The sequence below is a fragment of the Nycticebus coucang genome, chromosome 17, assembly GCF_027406575.1.
Source record: "Nycticebus coucang isolate mNycCou1 chromosome 17, mNycCou1.pri, whole genome shotgun sequence".
NCBI classification, from domain to species: domain Eukaryota; kingdom Metazoa; phylum Chordata; class Mammalia; order Primates; family Lorisidae; genus Nycticebus; species Nycticebus coucang.
The window spans coordinates 74674966-74698770 of NC_069796.1; the positions used below are offsets into that span (position 1 = coordinate 74674966).

The following is a 23805-nucleotide window of genomic DNA, read 5'->3' on the forward strand; positions in this document are numbered from 1 at the left end:
CACTGATATACCAAGGTTATGAAACCTCACTGAGTTGTTTGTGCAGTGCTGCCAATGTAACTGGACAGTGGCAAGTTTGTCAGCTAAATTGTGAGACCTCATATGACAGTAGGATCAGTTTATCATTAAGTTATAGTGGTTCTAAAATTCAGTCCTTCAAATTTATTAGATGAGAGAAAAAGACTTCTAAGGTCTTGAGAGGGAAAAGCAGTTCTTTTTGTTTTTCTCTATCTTACCTGGAGAAAACATGAGAATTTTATATATACTAATGAACTATAAATTTTCTATGTAGTTTAATATTATGAACAGTATGTAATAGTAATCTGGTCTTATTAGGTCAGTCTAGGTGGGGGAAATGTTTAAAATATGTTTCATTTGAGGTCTTTGATGTTATCTTTATGAAATCTTACTTTTGGACTTTTATTTTCACTCTAGCAGAAAATTTGCAAATCTGGGAAGCCTTTGCTCTCACCTGAATAGGGCAATGGAAAGTACTGTAAAACAACTAAGAAGAAGAAAGAAGTGAAAAGAATATTGGGAGCTAGAGAAGATCTCATTTTAGTGTTACTTGTTGTGTTTCTATTATGAGGAGATAAATGCATTGAGGGAGTTTGTGGACTAGTATAGCACTAGGCTGTTGCAAGTATATGGCAAGGCTGTCACATAAAAATTCAGGCCAGGAAGGATAGAAAATGGCATTTTTAAAGGACTATCCCATTACCTTCATATGTCTACCTGACATTGAAGTCTGTGCCATTGTTTTTGTCCTCCAAAGAGTAATTCTCTAATTTGAGTTCAAAGTGAGTTAGTTTATTTTAATAAGGCGCCTTTAACAAAAATTCTTTAAAGCTGAGAGGAATATTGAGCCTATTTCCTCATTCTTAGATTGGTTCCATATGTCCTATATCATCAGATGAGAACATACGAATATTTAAAAACAGAATGATTTAGTCTTTGTGCTTATAAAATAGGAGCCTGTGACATAACTTGTTATTAAATTGCCAGAAATACCATGGAGTCAAGTCACAGTTTCCAGAAATCATGATAAAATTCATCTGTAGCACTGTGAGTCTTTAGTTCAGAATCCCTAGATCAGTATAAATGTATAATAATAATAATAATTATTATTTTTTTATATAGAGACAGAGTTTCACTCTATGGCCCTTGGTAGAGTGCCGTGGCATCACAGCCCACAGCAACCTCCAACTGCTGGGCGTAAGCGATTCTCCTGCCTCAGCCTCCCGAGTAGCTGGGACTATAGGTGCCTGCCACAACGTCCAGCTATTTCCTGGCTGCAGTTCAGCCGAGGCCGGGCTTGAACCCACCACCCTTGGCATATGGGGCTGGCGCCCCACCGACTGAGCCACAGGCGCCGCCCAAGAAAGTCATTTTTTTTTTTTTTTTTTGTAGAGACAGAGTTTCACTTTATGGCCCTCGGTAGAGTGCCATGGCCTCACACAGCTCACAGCAACCTCCAACTCCTGGGCTTAAACGATTCTCTTGCCTTAGCCTCCCAAGTAGCTGGGACTACAGGCACCCACCACAATGCCCGGCTATTTTTTGGTTGCTGTTTGGCCGGGGCTGGGTTTGAACCCGTCACCCTTGGTATATGGGGCTGGCGCGTATAATTATTATTTTTTAATAAATGAAATGGAAATTCTTATAATTTGAGAAAGAATGTAAATTGGGTTATCTGCAACTTGTGTATGGTCATTTCCCTCATTCATCTCTCTAACTTCATACAGCATTTCCACCTTGCTCCTCTTTACTAGACACGTTGACCTTTTAATTCCTCGAAATGACTAAATTGCATTCCACAGTATAGCCCTAGTAAATGCTGTTTCTTTCCCTTTTAATTTTTCCTTTTTTTTAATCTTTTATCCTTTTAGGTCTCAGCATAAATGTTCGTTATTTCCTTTTTTTTTTTTATTAAATTGTTTGGGATTCATTGAGGGTACCAAGAACTAAGTCACACTGATTGCATTTGTTAGGTAAAGTGCCTCTTGTAATTGTGTCCCACCCCTAAGAGGTGTGCCATACACCGTGACCTTCCATCTCCTTCCCTCCTCTTGCATTAGGCAAGTTTTCTCCATTTTATACTCTTAATTTTCCATTTCAGAACGATCAGTTTATGTGTAAATAATTTTGGGGTAGGAGATGTGGCTGTTTTATTTGCCACTGTATCACCTAGTAAGTAGTTGTACATATTATTTCAATAAATCTGTGCTGAATTAATGAATATAGGGAGGCATGATGTTTACATCTTTATTTTCTGTAGTTAATATATTTACCTTATTTTTTTCATTCTAGTAAAATGTTAACTTTTTTTTCTTTTCAAGAGTTTGGCTGAATTGGAAGTGTTATGTACTCATCTCTACGTAGGGACTGATCTTACACAAAGAATAGAGGCTGAGAAAGCACTGTTGGAACTTATTGACAGCCCAGAATGTCTCAGCAAGTGTCAACTTTTATTAGAACAAGGAACAGTAAGTATTTGGTAACACTGATTAACCGTGAAAGATGAGTAGGTAAATGTTAGGTTGCTGAACTTGTGTGTTCACAGTGGTGGCTGATAGATATTGCCACATGTCTTTTTATTGGAGTATATTTCACTGTCAGAGGGGTTAATCTGAGAAAGAATTAGAAAGCTTGGAAAGCAAACTTAGAGAAGAGCTGGGAGGTAGAAATAGGAGTGAATTAAAATAGCTTCTTGGTGACTTTTGGCCCCTTTTTTTGTCTCATTTTAGTGGGCAGAATTACACTTTTAGGAAGTTGACAACTTTTTTTTAATTCAGGTAGGGGAGGCAAGTTATAATTACCTCTGAAACTTGAAAGGATGATTCAGAAGAATGTTGTCTATCTTTTGCTTGCCTCTCTTCTAGATATTCACAGCCATTCATTCAGCAATCATTTTAGCAAAATACTGAAATGTAAAACCAGGCACTATCTGCCTGTTTGTTTTATGTACATTTAAGTAGCTCTTTGGTTGGAAATTCACAGATACATAAATAGCTACAAAATGATACAGTAAGCACTACAGTAAGAGACTGTATGATCTAGAGCAGATTTGGCAAACTTTTTCTGTGAAGGGCCACCCTGTATTTTAGGCTTTATTGGCCAAGAGGTGAGTTAGCTGGAGTTCAGAGTTGGTGTTTCCTTTCATTTCCAGTTGTTCATGCAGATCTATAATGAGATTTTACATATTTCATCTTTGAAAATATCTTTTCACATAAATAAGTACTGCTAAATACTAATAACAGTCCATAAGTATAAGATTTTAATTAAGCATATTCATCACTTAGCATTTATAGAATTCTATTAAATCTTTTCTTGATATTTGCCTTTTGACCTGTGATACATTGCAAATTAATCACTTCCAATTGAAGATAAGGTGGAAACTCCTCAATTGCATAGTTAAATAGATTTTAAATATGGAAATTTCATTTCCACTTGCATCAAGGTCTGAAACTGGAACTGTAGTTGGGGCTAAGAAAGTATATCTGCAAATATTTTAACTTTTGACAGTGTGGTAAGTGGGACATTACTTGTGATTCAAAAAGTTTTAGTTATCAAAATGGCTTTGCTGCAGTGTAAATTCTGTATTATTTTAGACAATTTTGTAATTTTAGGTTGAATTCATTAAGAGACGTTGTCAAGTTTCTAGCAAAAGGTAATTTCCAAAGCCATTCAGTTTTGAACATTAGTGGCTTGGTTTTCTTACTCAGAAAAATTTAACTTTCATCCATGAGCTAAAAAATTTGCTATAAAACATTGCCACTGATAAGCTATTAATTTACTGTGTGACAGGACAAATTAGGATATTTAATGTCTGTATCTGACAGAAATTCACAGAACTGAAGATAAATTCACCAGACATAGATTCAGATATTTACTGCACAGTATCTACTGATGAAAAATACATATGCTTTAAACATCTCACATATTTTTCACAGGCTTTATTGATTTGTTCAACTAAGCCCTTTTCTGCTCCATGTATGTTTCATCCCTGGTGTAACACATCTTAGCAGATGATTCTTTACTAAATTAATGTTTCCTCAACTTCTTTGAAAATATTCTGGCCCGTAATTTCACACAGACTTTTCAAAGAGGTTAATTTTTTAGTCACTTCACATTTAGTATTGACTTCTGGAATATTTATTGGTAACTTTAACAATCTGAGCAATATTAGAACTGTCTGTCCCTTATCAAGACCTAAAGACAACTTTAAAAATCATTTTTCTCATTTTTAAGTTTGACTTTTGATGTTGCTCCAGTGTCCCCCAACTCTTTAAGCATTTGTTCTCACCAAAAGACTAGTAGTCTTAAATTTGTTTGCTCTACACATACAACTTTGGCTGCTACAATAAAATAATGGTGATTTAATTAACTCAGCATTGGAAGTGGCTTTTCCTTGGTTGGCTAATAAGTGAGCTACTTGGAAACTTTGGTTGCAGCTGCATTTTATTTTTCATTTTTATAAAGATACCCTGCTGTGATGAGATACTCTGTTTTAAATTTTCTGCTTTTTCTGACTTGATTTCCTTTGAGTCAGGAATATTGTAATAAGTTCTTAGTCTGATATTGTCAGCATATGTTGTACTCTTTAGGACAGCTGTAGTGCCACTGCATAAAAATCACATTACTTTGTTTTTTAATTCAATAACAAAATAATCCACTCTCCACTGTGTCTTAAAAGTTAAATATTTGAAGCCCACTTTTATCTTTTGTTGTTTTGACATTGTGGGTATGCACTGGTAGTGATAAAAGGTACATGTCATGCAGTAGTGATGCCCATGGCACTCTGGGCACTGTGGAGTGAGAATTCTACCACTGTAATTTATGTATTTACGGAGCAGCAGTAGGAAGCCATGAGTGCCACATCTGGTCTCTGTCCTAACTCTTCAATTTAGCCATCATAGCATGAAAGCAGCCATAGATATTGTGTAAATGAATGAGTATGGCTGTATTTTAATAAACTTCATTTATGGACACTGATACTTGGATTTGTCACATGTTAAAAAATAATGCTTTTTTTAAAGAATTTTTGAATAGTTGATACATTTTAAAATTGTAAAAACTATTTTTGGTTTAGAGGCTGTGCAAAAGCAAGCAGAATTTGATCCACTGGCTGTAGTTTGCCAACCTCTGGGAAAAAAAAAGAGGGACCATCTTTGCAAGAAATGCCTGGGGGTGGAATGAATCACTGAACCAAATTTTGAAGGATGAACATGCATTTAGAGAATTTGTGTACATTATTAAGTTAAGACAGTTGGTGACTAGAGACAGTGTCAGAGATGGGTCTGAAGGAGATCTGGGTGGGGAAGGCATTTAAAGGACCTGGAAAACTGTTGTGGTCAGCATAGTGAAGAGTGGAATCAAATGAATTTGAAGAGATAATCAGAAGTTAGATTGTGTTGGAGTATGTAGACCGTGTTTTATTTGGACTTAGTCATTTATTTCTCCTAATTACTTACTGTTGTTTGATATGGCTATCTATATCTCTCTCAAATAATGATCCCTTGTGAAGGATTGTTTGCGTGTATGTGTACATATTTCTATATATATTATATATATACATACATATATGTATATATATCTATCTCAAATAGATAAATTTATCCATTATAAATCTGCCAGTTTGGAAAACTGGAGAAATTACCATTATTGCTTAGAAAAAAATTCTTACCATAATGTTTAAATATACTGATTTCATTTATGATAATAATAAATATTAATTATTTTTTACAGACATCCTATGCTCAGCTGCTTGCAGCAACATGTCTTTCAAAACTTGTCAGCCGAGTCAGTCCATTACCTATTGAACAGAGGATAGATATCAGTAAGTGATTTATTATGCTTTTTTTAAACAAATTCCACTATAAAATTAAACTTTCCTTTTGAAATATGTTAAATTATAGTTAGGCCTGCAAATTCTTTCATTTTTGTCATTTTTTTTAGAAGATAAGTATCAAGTCTTATTTACTCATTTAACGTTGAACAATAGTGTGTTATACAAAGCAATTTTTTGTAATCAAAAAAGCTTTTGTTTAGCTTGATAAATAATTACTGGCATTTTTTTTCATGTACTGTTTGCTAAGATTTACACCATCATTTTTTTCCACAAAACAGATTTTTGAGTTATTCTTATTTTACAAATGTGGAAAGTAGATTTGATAGGTAGGTTCTGTAACATGCCCGTAATCACACTGTTAGGCACCAATAGAGCTGTGACTTAAACCTCTGCACCCTGTGTCCAGTCCATTTTTTTAGCCATTATCTTAATTTGATATGCAACTGAATGACAAGAGGAAAGTCAACTTTTTGATATTTCTCAGGATACTATATAAAATCATTTGGATTTTACATATGTAAAATGAAAACAGATTTCTCCTTATTCATTAGATAATTTGTATGTGGATAAAAAGTGCCAGGAACTTTACTTCAAAAAAATGATTCTATAAAGTAGCAATATATTTTTCAGAAGTAATGTATTTCAAGGTTGTGTGTTTGTATATATAGCTTACATTTACTGTGGACAAAGTTCTAATATAAATGAGGTATGGGATTTTTTTTGTCTTCTTGGTTCATATTAGAAATAGATTATTGGCCAGGTGCAGTGGCTAGTGCCTGTAATCTTAGTACTTTGGGATGCTGAGTGGGAGGGTTACTTGATGCCAGGAGTTTCAAGACTGACTTGGGCAATATAGGGAGACCCTGTCTCTACAAAAAAACAAACAAACAAAAGAAAAACAGAAATTAGCCAGGCATCGTGGTGTGTGCCTATAGTCCCATTTGTTCGGGAGGATTGCTTGAACTCAGGAGTTTGAGGTTGCAGTGAGCTGTGATGACAGCACTTCACTCTAGCCCAGGCAACAGAGTGAGACCCTGTCTCAAAAAAAAGAAAAAGAAAGATTGTTAACTACTCATTTCTGCTTTTCAGCCTCAAGGTTAATGTTAGATTTATATTTCTGTCTCAAAAAAATTAGAATATGTTATATGTGGTCTTTAAGCTGAAATTTCAGTGATTAAAATCATACAATGATAATGTCATTAGGTTATTAAATATGAAATATCCAGTTGCCTTAAGTACTAAGTTTTATAGTTGATATTGATGACATTTTACTTTGACACTTACTTTTATTGTGAAGGTACATCCTCCTTTTATACACGTTTTGGCTGATGATTAGACTTAAAAATTTTTTTTTATGGCAATTTTTGCGAAGCTCGTGGATAAGTAAAAAAATCATGTTACTCAAATATGAGTCCTGTCACGGAGTATAGGTAGCTCAGAATATCAACAAAATGTTTGGGAAGGAGTGTAGATAGCTCAGAATATCAGCAAAATGTTTGGGAAGGATGTAGCTAATGAATGCACAGAATGGATAGTTTGAGAAGTTCTGTTCTAGTGATGTTAATCTTTTTTTTTTTAATTGAATCATAGCTGTGTACATTAATGCAATCATGGTGTACAATGTGCTAGTTTTATATACAATTTGAACTGTTTTCATCGAACTGGTTAACGTCTTCACGGCATTTTCTTAGTTATTGTGTTAAGACATTTATATTCTACACCTAGTAAATTTCATACATACCTTTGTAAGATGCACTGTAGGTGTGGTCCCACCAATTACTCTCCCTCCACTCATCCTCCCGCCTCTCCTTACCTCCCTCTCCCCTTACCCCTTCTTCTTGGGCTATAATAGGATTAATTGGTTTCATAGTAAGACTGAGTACATTGGGTACTTTTTCTTCCATTCTTGAGATACTTTGCTAAGAAGAATATGTTTCAGTTCCATCCACGTAAACATGTAAGAGGTAAAGTCTCCATCTTTCTTTAAGGCTATATAATATTTCATGGTGTACATATACCACAATTTATCGATAAATGGTGATGTTAATCTTGAAAATGAGCCATGTAGGCAACGTTAAGACCAAGGTGGGTAATGATAGGCTGAAAGCTGTAGTGGAAAAATTCATCTCAACTACATGTAAATTAACAGCAAGATTTGCCATTACGATTGCAACAATATTGGACTATTTGAAACAAATTGGCAAGGTGCAGAGAAGCTGGATAGATGGGTTTTGTAAGAATTAAGTGAGTGTCAGAGAGAAATTGTCTCGAACCTTGACTTTCTTTGATGTCATGGCATAAAGGCAAACAATTTCTATACTGTATTATGTGTGATGAAAAACGAATTCCTTTTGACAATAGCAAGTGTTGGGTACAACAGTTGGATAAATGTGAAATGCTGAAACATAGCCTCCAACCAAATATTTCTCAAAAAAAGCTAAAGGTGTTTTTGTTTGGTGGTCTGGCACTGGTATTATCCACTATAGCTTCATGAAACCTGGTCAGTCAATGTCTGCTGCAACCAGTTGGACAAAATGATGAGGATGCTTGCAATTAAGCAGCAAAGATTGGTCAGTAGAGATTGGTTGGTAGGGACAGGTAAATTCTCTTGCAAGACAGTGCTTGACCACATGTCACACAAGCATCACTGCTCAAGCTACACAGGCTGGACTTGGAAACTGTGTCATCCACTGCATTCCCCAGACATTTCACCAACTGACTACCAGTTCTTCCAGGCTTTGGACTACTTTCTTTTTGCAGAAAAAAAAAATTTTCTGCAAGCTGCAGAAAACACCTTTCTGGATTTCATCCCCTCTAACTCTCTAGGCTTCTTCGTGGCGGGTATAAACAAGCTACTTTTAAGATGGCAGGACTGTTGATAGGCACATACTTTGATTAATTGTACTTCTTATTTGAGATATAATAAACTAAACTTTTGATTGGAAATTGTATATTTCATGATTAATGACCTAAATATATTTGACTGTTATTTTTCTAGGCATCCTGAGCCTTAGGTTCTGAGGAAAACCTAGAGAAATTTGTCTCTGCACTCTTGAACTTGTATGCTTAAGAAAGTAAGCAAGAGAAATTTACAGTTTTAAAAACAAGGGTTTAAATATATAAACCTAAGTCATAAAACTTGTGATTTTATTTATTTTACTTAGTTTTACACACACACATTTTTAGCAGAATTTATTTTTTTAGAGGAGTTTTGGGTTCATAGCAAAATTGAGCAGAAAATACAGAGCATCTCCATTTACCCTCTATGCACGCACAGCTTGCCCACTGTCAGCATCTTGCACCAGATTTGTACATTTGTTGGAAATGTTGAATCTACTTTGACACATTCCCATTAGCCCTGTAATTTATATTAGGGCTCACTCTTGGTGTTGTATATTCTGTGGGTTTTGACAAATGTATAATGATATGTATCTACCATTACAGTATTGTATGGAATAGTTTCACTGTCTTAAAAATCCTCTGTGCTCTGCTTATTCACCCTAGCCTACCCCCACCCTGATCTTTTTACTATCTCCATAGTTTTGCCTTTTCCAAACTTACATATAGTTGAAATCATACAGGATATAGCCTTTTCAGATGGGCTTCTTTCTCTTAGTAATATGCATTTAAAATTCTTCCATGTCTTTTCATGGCTTTTTTTTTTAATTGAGACAGGGTCTTAACTCTGCCACCTGAGCTAGAGTGCTGCAGTGTCATAGCTCACTGCAACCTCACACTCCTGGGTTCAATCATTTCTTCTGCCTCAGCCTCCTGAGTAGCTGGGTTTATAGGCATGTACCACCACGCCCAGCTTTTTCTGTTTTCTTGTAGAGACAGGGGTTTTGTTCAGGCTGTTCTTGAACCTCAAGCACTCTTTCTGCCTCAGCCACCTAAAGTGCTAGGATGTGAGCCACTGTGCCCTGAGGATACCTCATTTTTTTTTTTTTTTTTAGCACTGGATAATATATCATTGTTTGAATATACCACAATTTGTCTAGTCACCTACTGAGGGACATCTTGATTGCTTCCAAGTTTTGACAAATATAAATAAAGCTTCTATAGACATTCTTGTGCAGGTTTTTGTGTGGACATAAATTTTTAACACCTTTGGGTAAATACCAAGGAGCATAATTGCTCATATGGTAATAGTATGTTTAGTTTTGTGAGAAACTACCGTACTCTTCCAAAGTGACTATACTATTTTGCATTCCTACCAGCAGTGAATGAGAGTTTCTTTTTTTCCACATCCTTGCCAGCATTTTGTATTGTCAGTGTTATGGATTTTGTTCATTTTGTTACATGTGTAATGGTATCTCATTGTTTTAATTTGCATTTCCTTGATGATGTTCGGTGTAGGCTAGCAGGAGTGTCCAATCTAAAGTGCATGGGGTGCATGTGGATTATATGAGAATTATTTTGCTTATCTGTGGAATTGGCTATTGCAAAAATTATGCACAGACTTTTCAGCTTTTTTAGTGTTTGTGTATTTAATGTGTGGCAGAAAAGAAAAAAGATTGAACACTCTAATAGAGCTTCTTTTCACATGCTTACTTGACATCTATATAGTGGACTCTTGAACAACACAGGTGTGGGGGCACTGGCCCCCTGCACAGTGGAAAATCTTCATGTTACTTTTGACTTCCCCAAAACTTACACTAATAGCCTACTGTTCACTGAAAGTCTTACCAATCACATAAACAGTTGATTAACACATAGTTTGTGTGTTAGGTGTGTTTAGTATTGTATTCTTACAATAAAGTAAACTAGAGAAAATGTTACTAAGAAAATCATAAGAAGAAATATATTTACTGTTCGTTAAGTAGAAGAGGATTATCATAAAGGCCTTCATTATCACATTGAGTAGCTGAGGAGGCATAGGAGGGGTTGGTCTTATGTTTCAGGGGCGACAGAAAATGTGGAGGAGGCAGGCACACTTGGTGTAACTACAGAAATACATTACTTTTTTATTTCTCTAAACATGTTTCTGAATAGTACCAATCCTCCTTCTGTCATTTGCTTTAGTCTCAGTGCCCGTGGCTCAGAAGGGTCAAAATCTTGAATAATCAGAACCAATCTGCCCGATTGTCTGATGTCAGTTTGCTCATTTTGCGTCTTCTTCCTTATCGTTTGGCATAGTTCAGAAGCAGTCATTGCCATCAAGTTGTCGTCTGTCAATTCCTTTGGTATGGTATCTATTAGCTCTTGAGTATATCTCCAAGATCCATCACCTCCCTTCACCTCCCATCTTTTCTGCCATATTCATAATCTTTTTCATGATTTTCTTGATTGACTCTGTTACAAATCCTGTCAAGTCATGCACAACATCTGGACACAGTTTTTTTCTGTAATAGGGATGGCATCTTCAGTAGTGGAATCTTCCTAGATTTTCATGCCATTTTAATTATAAGGGTTCTCTTCCATAGCACTAACAGTCCTTCCATAGAGTACCAGGTGGAATGAGCCTTAAAGGTCTTTATCTAGAAGCTGAATTAGAGATATATTTGGAAGCTTGTAGACACTTTGACACCCTCAGTGTTGAACTCATGGGGTTCTAGATGACCAAGGGCATTTGTCCAATACCAAAAGAACTTTAAAAGGAGATCTGTTACTGGCAGGGTACTTCCTGACTCCAGGGACAAGACATTATTGGAACCAATCCAGAAAAACTAGGCCATCCAGGCCTTCTTACTGTACAGCCAAAAGATTGGTTATTTATCTTTTCTCTTCAAGGCTTGAAACTTGTCTGCTTTATAAATAAGGGCAGTCCTGATCATAAACCTAACTGCATTCTCATAAAACAATAGAGTTAGCTTATCCTTTTCTCCCTTAAATCCTGCTTCTCGCTGCTTTTCCTTGCCAGTAAATATTCTTCATAATATTTTTTGTCAGAATAGGATACTTTTGTCTGCATTTAAAACCTGTTTAGGCAGATATCCTTTCTCCTCAGTGATTTTCTTAATGGCATCTAGGAATTCATCTACTGCCTCTTGGTTGGCAGAAGCTGATTCTTTTGTTCTCTTGACTTTTTTTTTTAAAGCCAAACTTCTCTTTAAAATCATCAGACTATCCTTTGCTTGCATTAAATTCTCCAGCTTTAAACCCTTCACCTTCTTTTGCTTTAAGATGTCAAATCATGTAAGAGTCTACAGGTATGCCTTTCTTAATAGCAATCCTGCACCCACATAAAAGTTGCATTTTTAATATAAGTTATTCTATATGAAACAAAGTACTGTTTTTTTTTTTTTTCAAAGTATGACGGTGCTTTGATAAGGATTGCATTAAATCTCTAGGTTGCTTTGGGTAGTATGGACATTTTAACACTGTTGATTCTTCCCAGCCATGAGCATGGTATGTTCTTCCATTTGTTAAGATGAGATATTTTGAAAAAGTGCAAGGTTTGGGGGCCTGCCGGCATAGCTGCAATGATAACTTCACAAATTTCCTTTTTTCTTTTTACAATGGTCCTTACATTCGATTCATTTATCTCAAGATGGTGGCAACTGTAGTTGTAGCTCTTAATTTTTGTTACATATCAAGGAATTTAACTTGTTCTTGTAATGTCATGACTTTTCTCTGCTTTGGAAGCACTTCGATCATACTAGCAGCACTTTCTATGGGTCCCAGGATGTTACTCAGGGCATACAGTTTTGCACTAAATGTGATGAAAAATATGCAGTAACTTGGAGAGGATACTTTTCACTGTAATACACATTTTACTGGAGAGATGAACTGCTGACTTGGAGGAGACTAGAAGACAAATGTCATTTTAAGAAGATTTTTGTAACACTTTAACTTACTGCAATAGTCACCAGAAAGGGCTGTGAAATTATTACACTATGTAATAGTGTAGTTAGTGTTAAGCTGTTAGTGTTAAGCAGTTATAATTTAATACTGTATCTTTTTTTCTTTTACCTTTCTCTTGACTGGTGCTATACATGATCTTTAAGTGTGTGCATGTTTTCATAAAGTTTAACTTTTTATAATAGATTTGTATATATTTTGTGATGGTAAATGATAATATAGATTAGTATCTCCACATATTTTATGCATCCATGATATAGTTAATTTTTCTTAATTTTTTTTTTATATTTCTAAGCTACATGGTTTGATCTGTAGGTTTTTTCAAATGTTGCAGATTTCTGAAATGCTCTCCAGTGTATTTATTAAAAGCAATTCACATATAAGTTGACCTGTATAGTTTAAACCCATGTTGTTTAAGAGTCATCTGTGTATCTTCTTTGGAGAGGTGACTGTTAAGCTCATTGGCCCATTTTTTAAATTTTTTTTTAATGTGTGTGTTTGTGTGTGTTCTTATTTTGGGGTTTTAGGAGTTCTTTGCATATCAGATAAAAGTCTGTTCATGCAAAGGGCTATCAGATAAATAGTCCTTTATCTGATAGGTCTTATGTAAATATTTTCTCCCAGTCTGTGGCTTGTCTTTTCAGTATCCTGACAATCTCTTTTGCAGAGCACACATTTTTCATTTTATTAATGAAGTTCACCTTATCCACTTTCTTTCACAGACAGTTCCTTTGGTGTTGCATCTAAAAAGTCATTGCTGAACCAAGGTCATCTAGATTTTCTCCTGTGTTATTTTCTAGGAGCTATATTGTTTTATGGTTTACACTTAGATCAGTGATCCATTTTTAGTTCATTTTTGCGAAGGGAATGAGGCCTGTGTCTAGACTCATATTTTGCATGTAGATGTCCAGGGTTAGCACTATTTGTTGGAAAGTTTATCTTTCTCCATTTTGTTTCCTTTGCTCAGTTGTCAAAGATCAGTTGACTATATTAATATGGGCCTATTTCTGGGCTTTCTATTCTGTTCCATTATTTAATTTCTTAGTCTGTTTTGTGTTGCTATAACAGAATTCCTGAGGGACGGGATAATTTAAAAAGAAGGGTAATTTATTTTTTATAATTTTGAAGGCTGGGAAATTCATGATCAAGAGGCTGGCATCTGCTGTTTGCCTTCTTGATGCACTATCCCAATCCCAAGGCAGAAGGGCAAAGACAAGGCAAAGGAGAGTGATAAAAGGGGGGTCAAACTTGTCCTTTTTTGAAGGAATCCATTCCCAGGATAATGACATTAATCCGTTTATGAGAGCAGAACCTTCCTGGCCTAATCACCTTTACCTGAAGGTTCTAGAACGTACCTGTTAATACTTTTACTATAGCATTTAAATTTCAACATGATTATGGGAGGGGGCAGACATTCAAACCATAGCAATTGATGAATCAGTTCTTTTACGAATACCAAACTCAAGTACTATAGCTTTATGGTAAGTTTTAAAGTCAGGTTGTCAATTTTCCATCTTTGTTCTTCTCCTTCAGTTTCATGCTGGCTATACTAGGCCTTTGGCCTCTCCATATAACCTTTAGAATCAGTTAGTTGATATCTACTAAATAACTTACAGGGATTTTGATTGGAATTGTGTTGAGTTTCTGGGTCAAGTTGGCAAAGACTAATATCTTGACAGTATTAAGTTTCCTGTCCATGAACTTGGAATATCTCTACATTTATCTAGATTTTTGATTTCTTTTATTATAGTTTTATAATGTTTCTCATAAAGGTTTTATACATATTTTATAGATTTATACCTAAATATTTCTTTTTGGGGATGCTAATAGAAATTATATTGTGTTTTATTCTTTTTATTTTTTTTTTTTTTTTGAGACAGAGCCTTAAGCTGTCACCCTGGGTAGAGGGCCATGGCATCACAGCTCACAGTAACCTCCAACTCCTGGGCTCAAGCGATTCTCCTACCTCTGCCTCCCAAGTAGCTGGGACTACAGGCGCCCGCCACAGCGCCCACTATTTTTTGTTGCAGCCATCATTGTTGTTTGGCGGGCCCGGGCTGGATTCGAACCTACCAGCTCAGGTGCATATGGCTGGAGCCTTAGCCGCTTGAACCACAGGCCCCGAGCCATTGTGTTTTATGTCAAAAGTGGTTGACTTTGGTCTGTTAACCCTGTATCCTACAGCCTTACTGTAATCACTTATTAGTTCAAGCTTATTTTGTTCTTGTTGATTCTTTCAGATATTCTGCATAGACAATGAAGTCATCTTTAAGCCAACACAGCTTTATTACTTCCTTCCTAATCTGCAGTATATATATTTTATATCCTTTTCTTGTCCTATTGCATTAGCTAGGATTTCCATTATGATATTGAAAAGCAGTGGTGAGAAGCGGACATTTTGCCTTATTCTTTATCCTAGTGGGAAAGCGTCAAATTTCTCACCATTAAATAATGGTGTCAGCTGTTGGTTTTTAGTAGATTTTTCTTTCTTTTTTTTTTTCAGTGTGGGCACCTAGGCTGTTTATTCAAAAATATGGAACACTTCACGAATTTGCATGTCATCCTTGCGCAGGGGCCGTGCTAATCTTCTCTGTATCGTTCCAGTTTTTGTATATGTGCTGCCGAAGTGAGCACTAGTAGATTTTTCTTTATAAAATTGAGGATGTTCCTTTCCATTCCTAGTTTCCTGAGAGTTTTTATCACGAATATATGTGGAATTTTATTATTAATAAATGCTTTTTCTACATTCATGTGATTTTTCTTCTTTGGTCTGTTGATATCATAGATTATGTTAATTGATTTTTGAATGTTGAACCAGTCTCACATATGTGGGACAAATCTTCACTGGTGTTTAATTCTTTTTATGTGTTTTTGGATTTAATTTGCTAATATTTTGTTGAGGATTGTTGCATCTTGTTAATGAGGCATACTGGTGTGTAGTTTTCTTTGCTTGTAATGTCTTTGCCTGCTTTGGGTATTTGGGTAATGCAGGCCTTAAAGAATGAGGTAAATTCTCTCTGCTGCTGTCTTTTGGAAGGTATTATAGAGAATTGGTATAATTTGTTCCTTAAATGTTTGATAGAATTCACTAATTATCCTATTTGGGCTTGGTGCTTTCTGTTTTTAAGGTTATTAATTTTTAATTTACTTTCTCTAATAGATATATGCATATTCACATTGTTTGACTTATTAATATATTTTAAATGGATACTTAAAAAATAGACATATTCATAAACTTTATAAAAATAATACTGAGGGAAATTTGGAGAAAAAGAAGTAGAAACCTGTAAGACAATTTCTAACAAGATGTGATGGATTTCTTTTATTAGTTTCTTTAATTTGATTTACCAATTTTCTACAAGTAGATTATTTATTATGACTTTATGTCTGGTATGTGTCAGTAAAATAATTGACATGTGAGTTAAAATGGAAAATGCAAAGAATGGTCTTAGCAGTCACATTGCCTTTATCACACCAATTCTCAATCCTCAGGTTTTCATTATATAGTTCTAATCTGCAGATCTCATTATTTCCCATCATAAACTATTACCAGTTCGTCTATGTCTGCTATACTGTTTTCTTCCTTTATTGTATAATTGACAATGACTTACCATGGTTCATCAGTGAAATACCATTTTTTAGGCATATTAAGTCTCTTCAGGAGCTTCTCATTGAAGGACCACCCTTATTTCAGTGGTCTTTTATCTTCATTGGTGCTAGTCTATCAGTTGTGCTGGGTCTTCCCCAATGCCATCTTACTTCTGCCTTGGTGCCTTTTCTTAGGTTGTTTCTCTAGACTGGAATAGTATTCTTTCTGTCTTCCGTTCAAACAAAAGTGCAGTTTAAATTTAGTTACCTATATGTAGTACAGGCATTCCTTGAGTTACAAACATTTGACTTATGTACAACTCACATGAACAGAGACTATTATAGTATGTCCTCCAACTTACAAACATTGACGTACAACTTGCACTTGTGAATGGAGGCTATTACAGGTAATAGGTAAATGTTTCAATTAACCTACAAATTTATATACAAATTCAACTTAAGAACAAACCTACGGATTCTGTCTTGTTTGTAACCCAAGGACTGCCTGTAAATCAGTCTTCCTTTCTCTTCCTTCCCTCTCTCCTTCCTATCAAGTTATAATTTATATAACATAAAGTTGACTTGTTTCAAGTATATAATTAATGGTTTTTAGCACATTTACAATGTTGTGTAAATGTTATCCCAATTCTGTTAGAACATTTTTATCACCCCTGGAACATCCCTGGTGTTCATTTATAATCCTGCTTCCATATTTTTTCTTCTGTAAATTCATTCTTTGTAGACATTTCATACAAATAAAATCATATGATACATAGTCTGTCTCATCTGACTTCTTCTACTTAGCAGAATGTTTTTGAGCTTCATCCCTGTTGTGGCATGTATCAGTATTTCATTCCTTTTTATAATATTCCCTTATGTAGATAGATGACAGTTTTGTTATATATTCACTACTTACTGGACATTTGGGTTGTTTCATCTTTTAGTCACTATAAACAGTGCTACTGAGAACATTTATGTACAAGTCTTTGGATGGACCCACGTTTCAACAAATGGACCCATAGTTCAACAAATATTTCAGATTAAATTCCCACAATGTATTGATTCCTAAAGTATCAGTTCAGTGATAGCAAAGTCTAAAAGATTTTCTACAAGTTAGGACTTAGTAGAGTTTTGAATTTTTAATTATTATTAAAATACATGGTTTGGCCAGTATTTGGTAGTAAACAAAAAATCCAAATGAAACCAAAACAGCCTGACTCAGTCCCAGTCATTTTATCTCTGACCTTCATATTTTTGGCCTGTGTAATGGTAATTCATGTTTGAGATTGCTGTTCAAGTATAATTGAAGTAAACACATTGGATTTTCTTCTATATTCAGGAAGCAGTATTATCTTAAGTTTTGTTATTAAAATAAAAGACTACATATAACAAAATTTGGGAGAACTAGATTATTGTGATTCATAGGATAAACCTCTCAATTCTGTTTTAATGCTCGTAATGCTGGAGACATCTATGCTTTAAAACGTTTATTTTATCTTATTTTTTATTTATATAACTATTTTAATATAAATAAAAATTAAGGTTGAAATAGGATCATTATGAGAACTTTTTTTAATATCAGAACTCTTACTGCACATATCAAGAACAATTGTTGAAAGTATCTGCATTTTGGTGTTATTTCCATCAAAGCCATTTTTAAGTCATTTTTGAGATATTTATCTTTTCTTTATTCTTTTCCCAATTAGCATGCTGGCCTTTGGAGCCAAAGTAGAAATGGACTCCCTTCCTTTTAAAAAATTTTTCTTGTATTTTTCTGATAGACTTTTTGGCATATTTGTTACCTGACCTCTTTGACAACTAGGAGGCTTCAGAACTGAATTTGCTACTCATGTTTATAGTTTTGGTATATTAACTTTGTTCCAAAATTTACTTTACTATTTTATTCACACTTTCTTTAATTAACATACTTATTTTTATCATATCATAATCCTTGTATTTTTGATGCCACTTAATAAAACAGAAAAATATGTAGTCAGTTTTACTGTAATATGACATGTGTTCCCAAAAGTGACAGTGCTAATGCAGTGCTACACAGTAAAAGTCACCAGGCTTATGAGAGAAATGAGATTATGGAAATAAAATTCAAAAACTTTGTCAATGACACATTCAAAAGATTTTTTAAAATCTGATAAAAGATCAGTAGAGTTTGGCACATGTTAAATGGTTAAGAAATACATGCATAGTACAATAAATATGACACTCTATCTCGAAAAAGACATGAAGTTAGTTTCAAGTGGGCTTTAGAAGTGTTGCAGCTTGCCAGTTATTATGGAGCGGTGAAAGGAAGGTTATCTGAAATAGGATGGGAAATTGTAACACAAGATGAAGATAGCTGTGGCTGATAATACAGATTAGATGTTTGAGATGTATCCATCGTGTGTAAAGTTTGATTCATTTGGCCTGGTTGCAGTTTTCTGTATTCACCTAACATTTTTTTGTAGATAAAATCACGCAGAAACAAAAGTGACATACTCAACAAAATTATTATACTCAAATTATTCCTTAATGTATCAAATGCTGTGGTACAAATTTGCTTTTTCAAAACAAGCATATCGGAGAACTGAATGTATAAGTTTAGTATATGTCTTGAGGAAAGGGGTTAACTTTTTGTCAAAGAGCATGTCATTGTCTCTTCTTTTTCTTAATATAATTCACATCACTTTTCTGAAAAGTCCAAATGATCACAGAATATTTTCTTTATAGGAAACTACATTCTCAATTATGTGGCTTCACAACCCAAGCTTGCTCCCTTTGTCATTCAAGCTCTCATTCAAGTCATTGCCAAAATCACTAAGTTGGGGTGGTTTGAGGTTCAAAAAGACCAGTTTGTCTTCAGAGAAATTATTGCTGATGTGAAGAAGTTTCTCCAGGTAAGTAGTCATCTTTACATTATTAGAATATTAGAATGTACATCTATTTGCCTTTTTTTCTTTCTTATTTATTTATTTATTTTTTTGGTTTTCTTCAAGCTGTATCTTTTGTGTCTGTCAGTACCATATTAATTAGATTTATTATTTATCTTGTGGGTCTTTTATCATTTGTTGTCAGTAAATGAGGATTATGCTGTTAGTTTCCAAACCAGAAGCATGCAAATAATCATATTTTCTAATTTAAAAAATGTATGTTCTTTCATTTGTGACATATATGTCTATGTATTACTTAAATACAAAACATATATATATAATGCTGTTCATTTATTACACCATTTAATGTTTATTACAATCCCGTGAAATGGATTTCATTTTGTAAATGAGAAAACTGAGGCTTAGAAAAGTTAGATAATTTCTATAAGGTCACACAGTGACCTAGTAAAGCTATAGAGCTGCTAACTTAGGATAATTTTTAAAAAAATTTTATGTTATACTATAGTCACAATATGAGTTTCTCAAGAATGTTTTTGATTTGATAATTGCACATTGTATACGGGTATCAAATATGTACATCTGTGACCAAAACAGATACTTTAACTTATATAAATTTAGATATTTGGACAGTAAAAAGACAAAAAATAAACAAAAGCAAGAGGATACATTGTGCCAACAATTCCATCATTTTGGGTTGATTTAGGGAAACCAAAATCTGCTGTTGGTTCTATGCTTCTGACTTAGGATGACCATCATGCCTTGGTTGCTATGATTCTGATATTTCAAGGTATATATTTTTTCCATGCAAACATCCCTATTGCAAGGAAACTGCTTTGGCTGGTGTCTAGATGAAGAAACAGTGGTCTATTACAATTCTTACGGAAAAATTAGGAGTTTTGATTAATAGAGGGGTAGTTCATTATTTCTTTACTTGGTGAGCTTTTTCCCTAGACTGTATACCCAGATTTATCCTTCAAAAAATGAGCTTGAAATTCTCTTTTGTAGAGCTCATGGTGATTTTTCTTTATATTTTAAAAGATGTATTTCCAGTAAATGTGATATTTTAGTATTTAAGTATTGCAGATATTGTCTGGTTTATACATTAAGAACCAATCACTTGTCTCCACATAGGCTAAACTTAGTTATTTTCTCCAAAGGGTACTGTGGAACACTGCATAATAGGAGTAATAATCCTTTCTGAATTGACTCAGGAAATGAACCTGGTAAGCAAGCCTTTCCATCTCAAATGCAAAATATGTACAGTCTTCTTTGTGTGGCATAAAATTGAGAAATCTGGCTTTTTTTGTGTGTGTCTGTTTTATTGGTGGGATAATTAAATAGTGGGATACTTAATCATTGTTATTGAAAATATCAGCAATAGTGGAAAATATTACAAAGAGGAGGGAATTAGACATGGTTCTTACTCCATGGACAAGGATTGTCATTTTATCCCTGTATATATAGTAATATACTGACCATAAGAAATAAATTATATGCAAAAGGGAAAAACAAACCTTTATTCGCTTACAAATAAAAGATATGTGGTTTGTAGAATTCTCAATAATGGATACCCAGCAGGACTCATCAAAAAACAGGCCTCTTGGCCCTTTGCCATGTTTTAGCTTAGATTTTCCCCTTGTACAAGGAGAATTTTCAGAAACTATACCTCCCCTCAACAGTGCTTTTATGAGCTCAGCAGCTGAGCACATTATCACCTGCTCCTGTTCACTTTTGCACTTAATGTGGTCCTAAACAGAACAAAAGCAGAAGTTGGGTTCTATCTGGAATAATTTTATAATAAAGGAGAATGACTTGTTTAAATTAAAAAACTCTCATCATCTTGAGTAGTATGTGTTTGCATGTATGTGTAGGGAGAGCTTGCATACCCAGGACTACTTCCCAGCTCTCTTTAGAGTTAACATTACAGTCATGTGCATTAAAAAACAGCAGCAAAATAACTCTTTTGTACTTGTATTCAATCAGGAATTAGAAAATATTTCTAGATTTTATAGGAAGGATTTCTAAAATTTGAAATGATCTCACAATTTATCATGGCTATCATATTTTTGGCTCCTTTGCCTCAGAGTACCTAGGTGAGGATTTCTCTGCAGTGTTTGTATCTCCACGACTACTAATAAACTGTGTTGGCAGGGATGTTCTGACAGGGACCTTGGCTAATCCTGTTACCATTCTGTAAATATGTCTAAAAAACTGTAGCTTAAAAAATATATATATATATATTTGAATGGAAATTTTAGCTCATAAAAGTGAAGAGAACAATATAATAACCCTGTATACCCATCATCTAGCTTTTGCAATTGCTTGCTTCTTTAAATGAGTAATTTTTTCTTTCATATTTTTTTTGTTTTATTTATTTTTTTATTGTTAAATCATAACTGTGTACATTTGTGCAATCAAGGGGTACAATGTGCTGGTTTCATATACAATCTGAAATATTATCATCAAACTGTTCAACGTAGCCTTCATGGCATTTTCTTAGTTATTGTATGTAGACATTTGTATTGTGCCTTTAGTAGGTTTCACCTGTACCCATTCTAAGATGCACCTTAGATGTGGCCCCACCCATTACCCTCCCTCCACCCTGATTTCTCCCCTCCCTTCCCCTCTCTTGGCCCTTTCCCCATATTCTTGTGCTATAGTTGGGTTATAGCCTTCATATGAAAGCTATAAATTAGCTTCATAATAGGGCTGAGTACATTGGATACTTTTTCTTCCATTCCTGAGATACTTTGCTAAGAAGAATATGTTCCAGCTCCATCCATGTAAGCTTGAAAGAGGTAAAGTCTCCATCTTTCTTTCAGGCTGCATAATATTCCATGGTATACATGTACCACAATTCGCTAGTCCATTCCTGGGTCAATGGGCACTTGGGCTTCTCCATTACTTACAAATTGTGAATTGGGCTGCAATAAACATTCTGATATAGATGTCTTTGTTATATTGTGATTTTTGGTCTTCTGGGTATAAACCTAGTAAAGGAATTATAGGATCGAATGGCAGGTCTAGTTTTAGATCTCTAAGTATTCTCCAAACATTGTTCCAGAAGGAACGTATTAGTGTGCATTCCCACCAGCAGTGTAGAAGTGTGCCCTTTTCTCCGCATCCACACCAAAATCTCTGGTTTTGGGATTTTGTTATGTGGGCTACTCTTACTCGGGTTAGGTGATATCTCAGAGTAGATTTGATTTGCATTTCTCTGATGATGAGCTCTTTTTCATGTGTTTGTAGATCATGCGTCTGTCTTCTTTAGAGAAGTTTCTCTTCAAGTCCCTTGCCCACCGTGAGATGGGATCACTTGTTCTTTTCTTGTTAATACATTTGAGTTCTCTGTGGATTCTGGTTATAGACCTTTATCGGAGGTATAACCTGCAAATAATTTTCTCCCATTCTGAGGGCTGTTTGTTTGCTTTACTTAGTGTGTTCTTGGCTGTGCAGAAGCTTTTTAGTTTGATCAGGTCCCAGTAATGTATTTTTGATATTGCTTCAATTGCCTGGGGAGTCCTCATAAAATGTTCACCCAGGCCGATTCCTTCAAGAGATTTCTCTGCACTTTCTTCAAGTATTTTTATAGTTTCATGTCTTAAGTTTAAGTCTTTTATCCAGTGAGAGTCTATCTTAGTTAATGGTGAAAGGTGTGGGTCCAGTTTCAGTCTTTTACAGATTGTCAACCAGTTCACCCAGCACCATTTGTTAAATAGGGAATCTTTTCCCCACTGAATGTTTTTCATTGGCTTGTCAAAGATCAAATAACGGTAAGTAGCTGGATTCATCTCTTGGTTCTCTATTCTGTTCCAGACATCTACTTCTCTGTTTTTGTGCCAGTATCATGCTGTTTTGATCACTATCAATTTATAGTACAGTCTCAGGTCTGGTAGCATGATTCCTCCTGCTTTGTTTTATTTCTGAGTAATGTTTTGGCTATTCAAGTTTTTTTCTGATTCCATATAAAACAAAGTATTTTTTCAAGATCTCTAAAATCTGACAATGGGGCTTTGATAGGAATTGCATTAAAATTGTATATTGCTTTGGGTAGTATAGACATTTTAATGTTGTTGATTGTTCCCAGCCATGAGCATGGTATGTTTTTCCATTTGTTAACATCTTCAGCTATTTCTTGTCTTAAAGTTTCATAGTTCCCTTTATAGAGATCTTTCACGTCCTTTGTTAGATAAACTCCCAAATATTTCATCTTCTTTGGCACTACTGTGAAAGAAATAGAGTCCTTGAGTGTTTTTTCGGCTTGGTTATTGTTGATATATATAAAGGCTACATATTTATGGGTTTGATTTTGTAGCCAGAGACATTGCTGTATTCCTTGATCACTTCTAAAAGTTTTGTAGTAGAATCCCTAGTGTTTACCAGATACATGATCATGTCGTCTGCGAAGAATGAAAGTTTGATCTCTTCTGACCCTATGTGGATACCCTTGATTGCCTTTTCTTCCCTAATTGCAATGGCTAAAACTTCCATTACAAATTTAAAAAGCAATGGAGACAATTGGCAACCTTGCCTGGTTCCTGATCTAAGTGGAAATGATTTCAATTTAACTCCATTCAGTATGATATTGACTGTGGGTTTGCTGTAGATGGCCTCTAATAGTTTAAGAAATGTCCCTTTTATACCAGTTTTCTTAAGTGTTCTGATCATGAAGGATGCTGG

At 34.7% G+C, this 23805-nt stretch overlaps 1 protein-coding gene and 1 non-coding gene across 3 annotated transcripts in view; one reads left to right on the forward strand and one right to left on the reverse strand.

The window, feature by feature from the left end:
- RANBP17 (RAN binding protein 17) overlaps positions 1-23805 on the forward strand; it is a 480295-nt gene that overhangs the window by 14182 nt on the left and 442308 nt on the right. For both annotated transcript variants that reach the window (XM_053566863.1, XM_053566864.1), the window contains exons 2-5: positions 2340-2486; positions 5749-5839; positions 18965-19131; positions 20283-20348. In XM_053566863.1, coding sequence (XP_053422838.1) covers positions 2340-2486; positions 5749-5839; positions 18965-19131; positions 20283-20348 — 471 coding nt within the window. The remainder of the gene's footprint in view (positions 1-2339; positions 2487-5748; positions 5840-18964; positions 19132-20282; positions 20349-23805) is intronic.
- On the reverse strand, positions 15180-15286 carry LOC128569483 (U6 spliceosomal RNA). Its single transcript, XR_008375418.1, has one exon. It is a non-coding gene; the product is annotated as a U6 spliceosomal RNA (small nuclear RNA).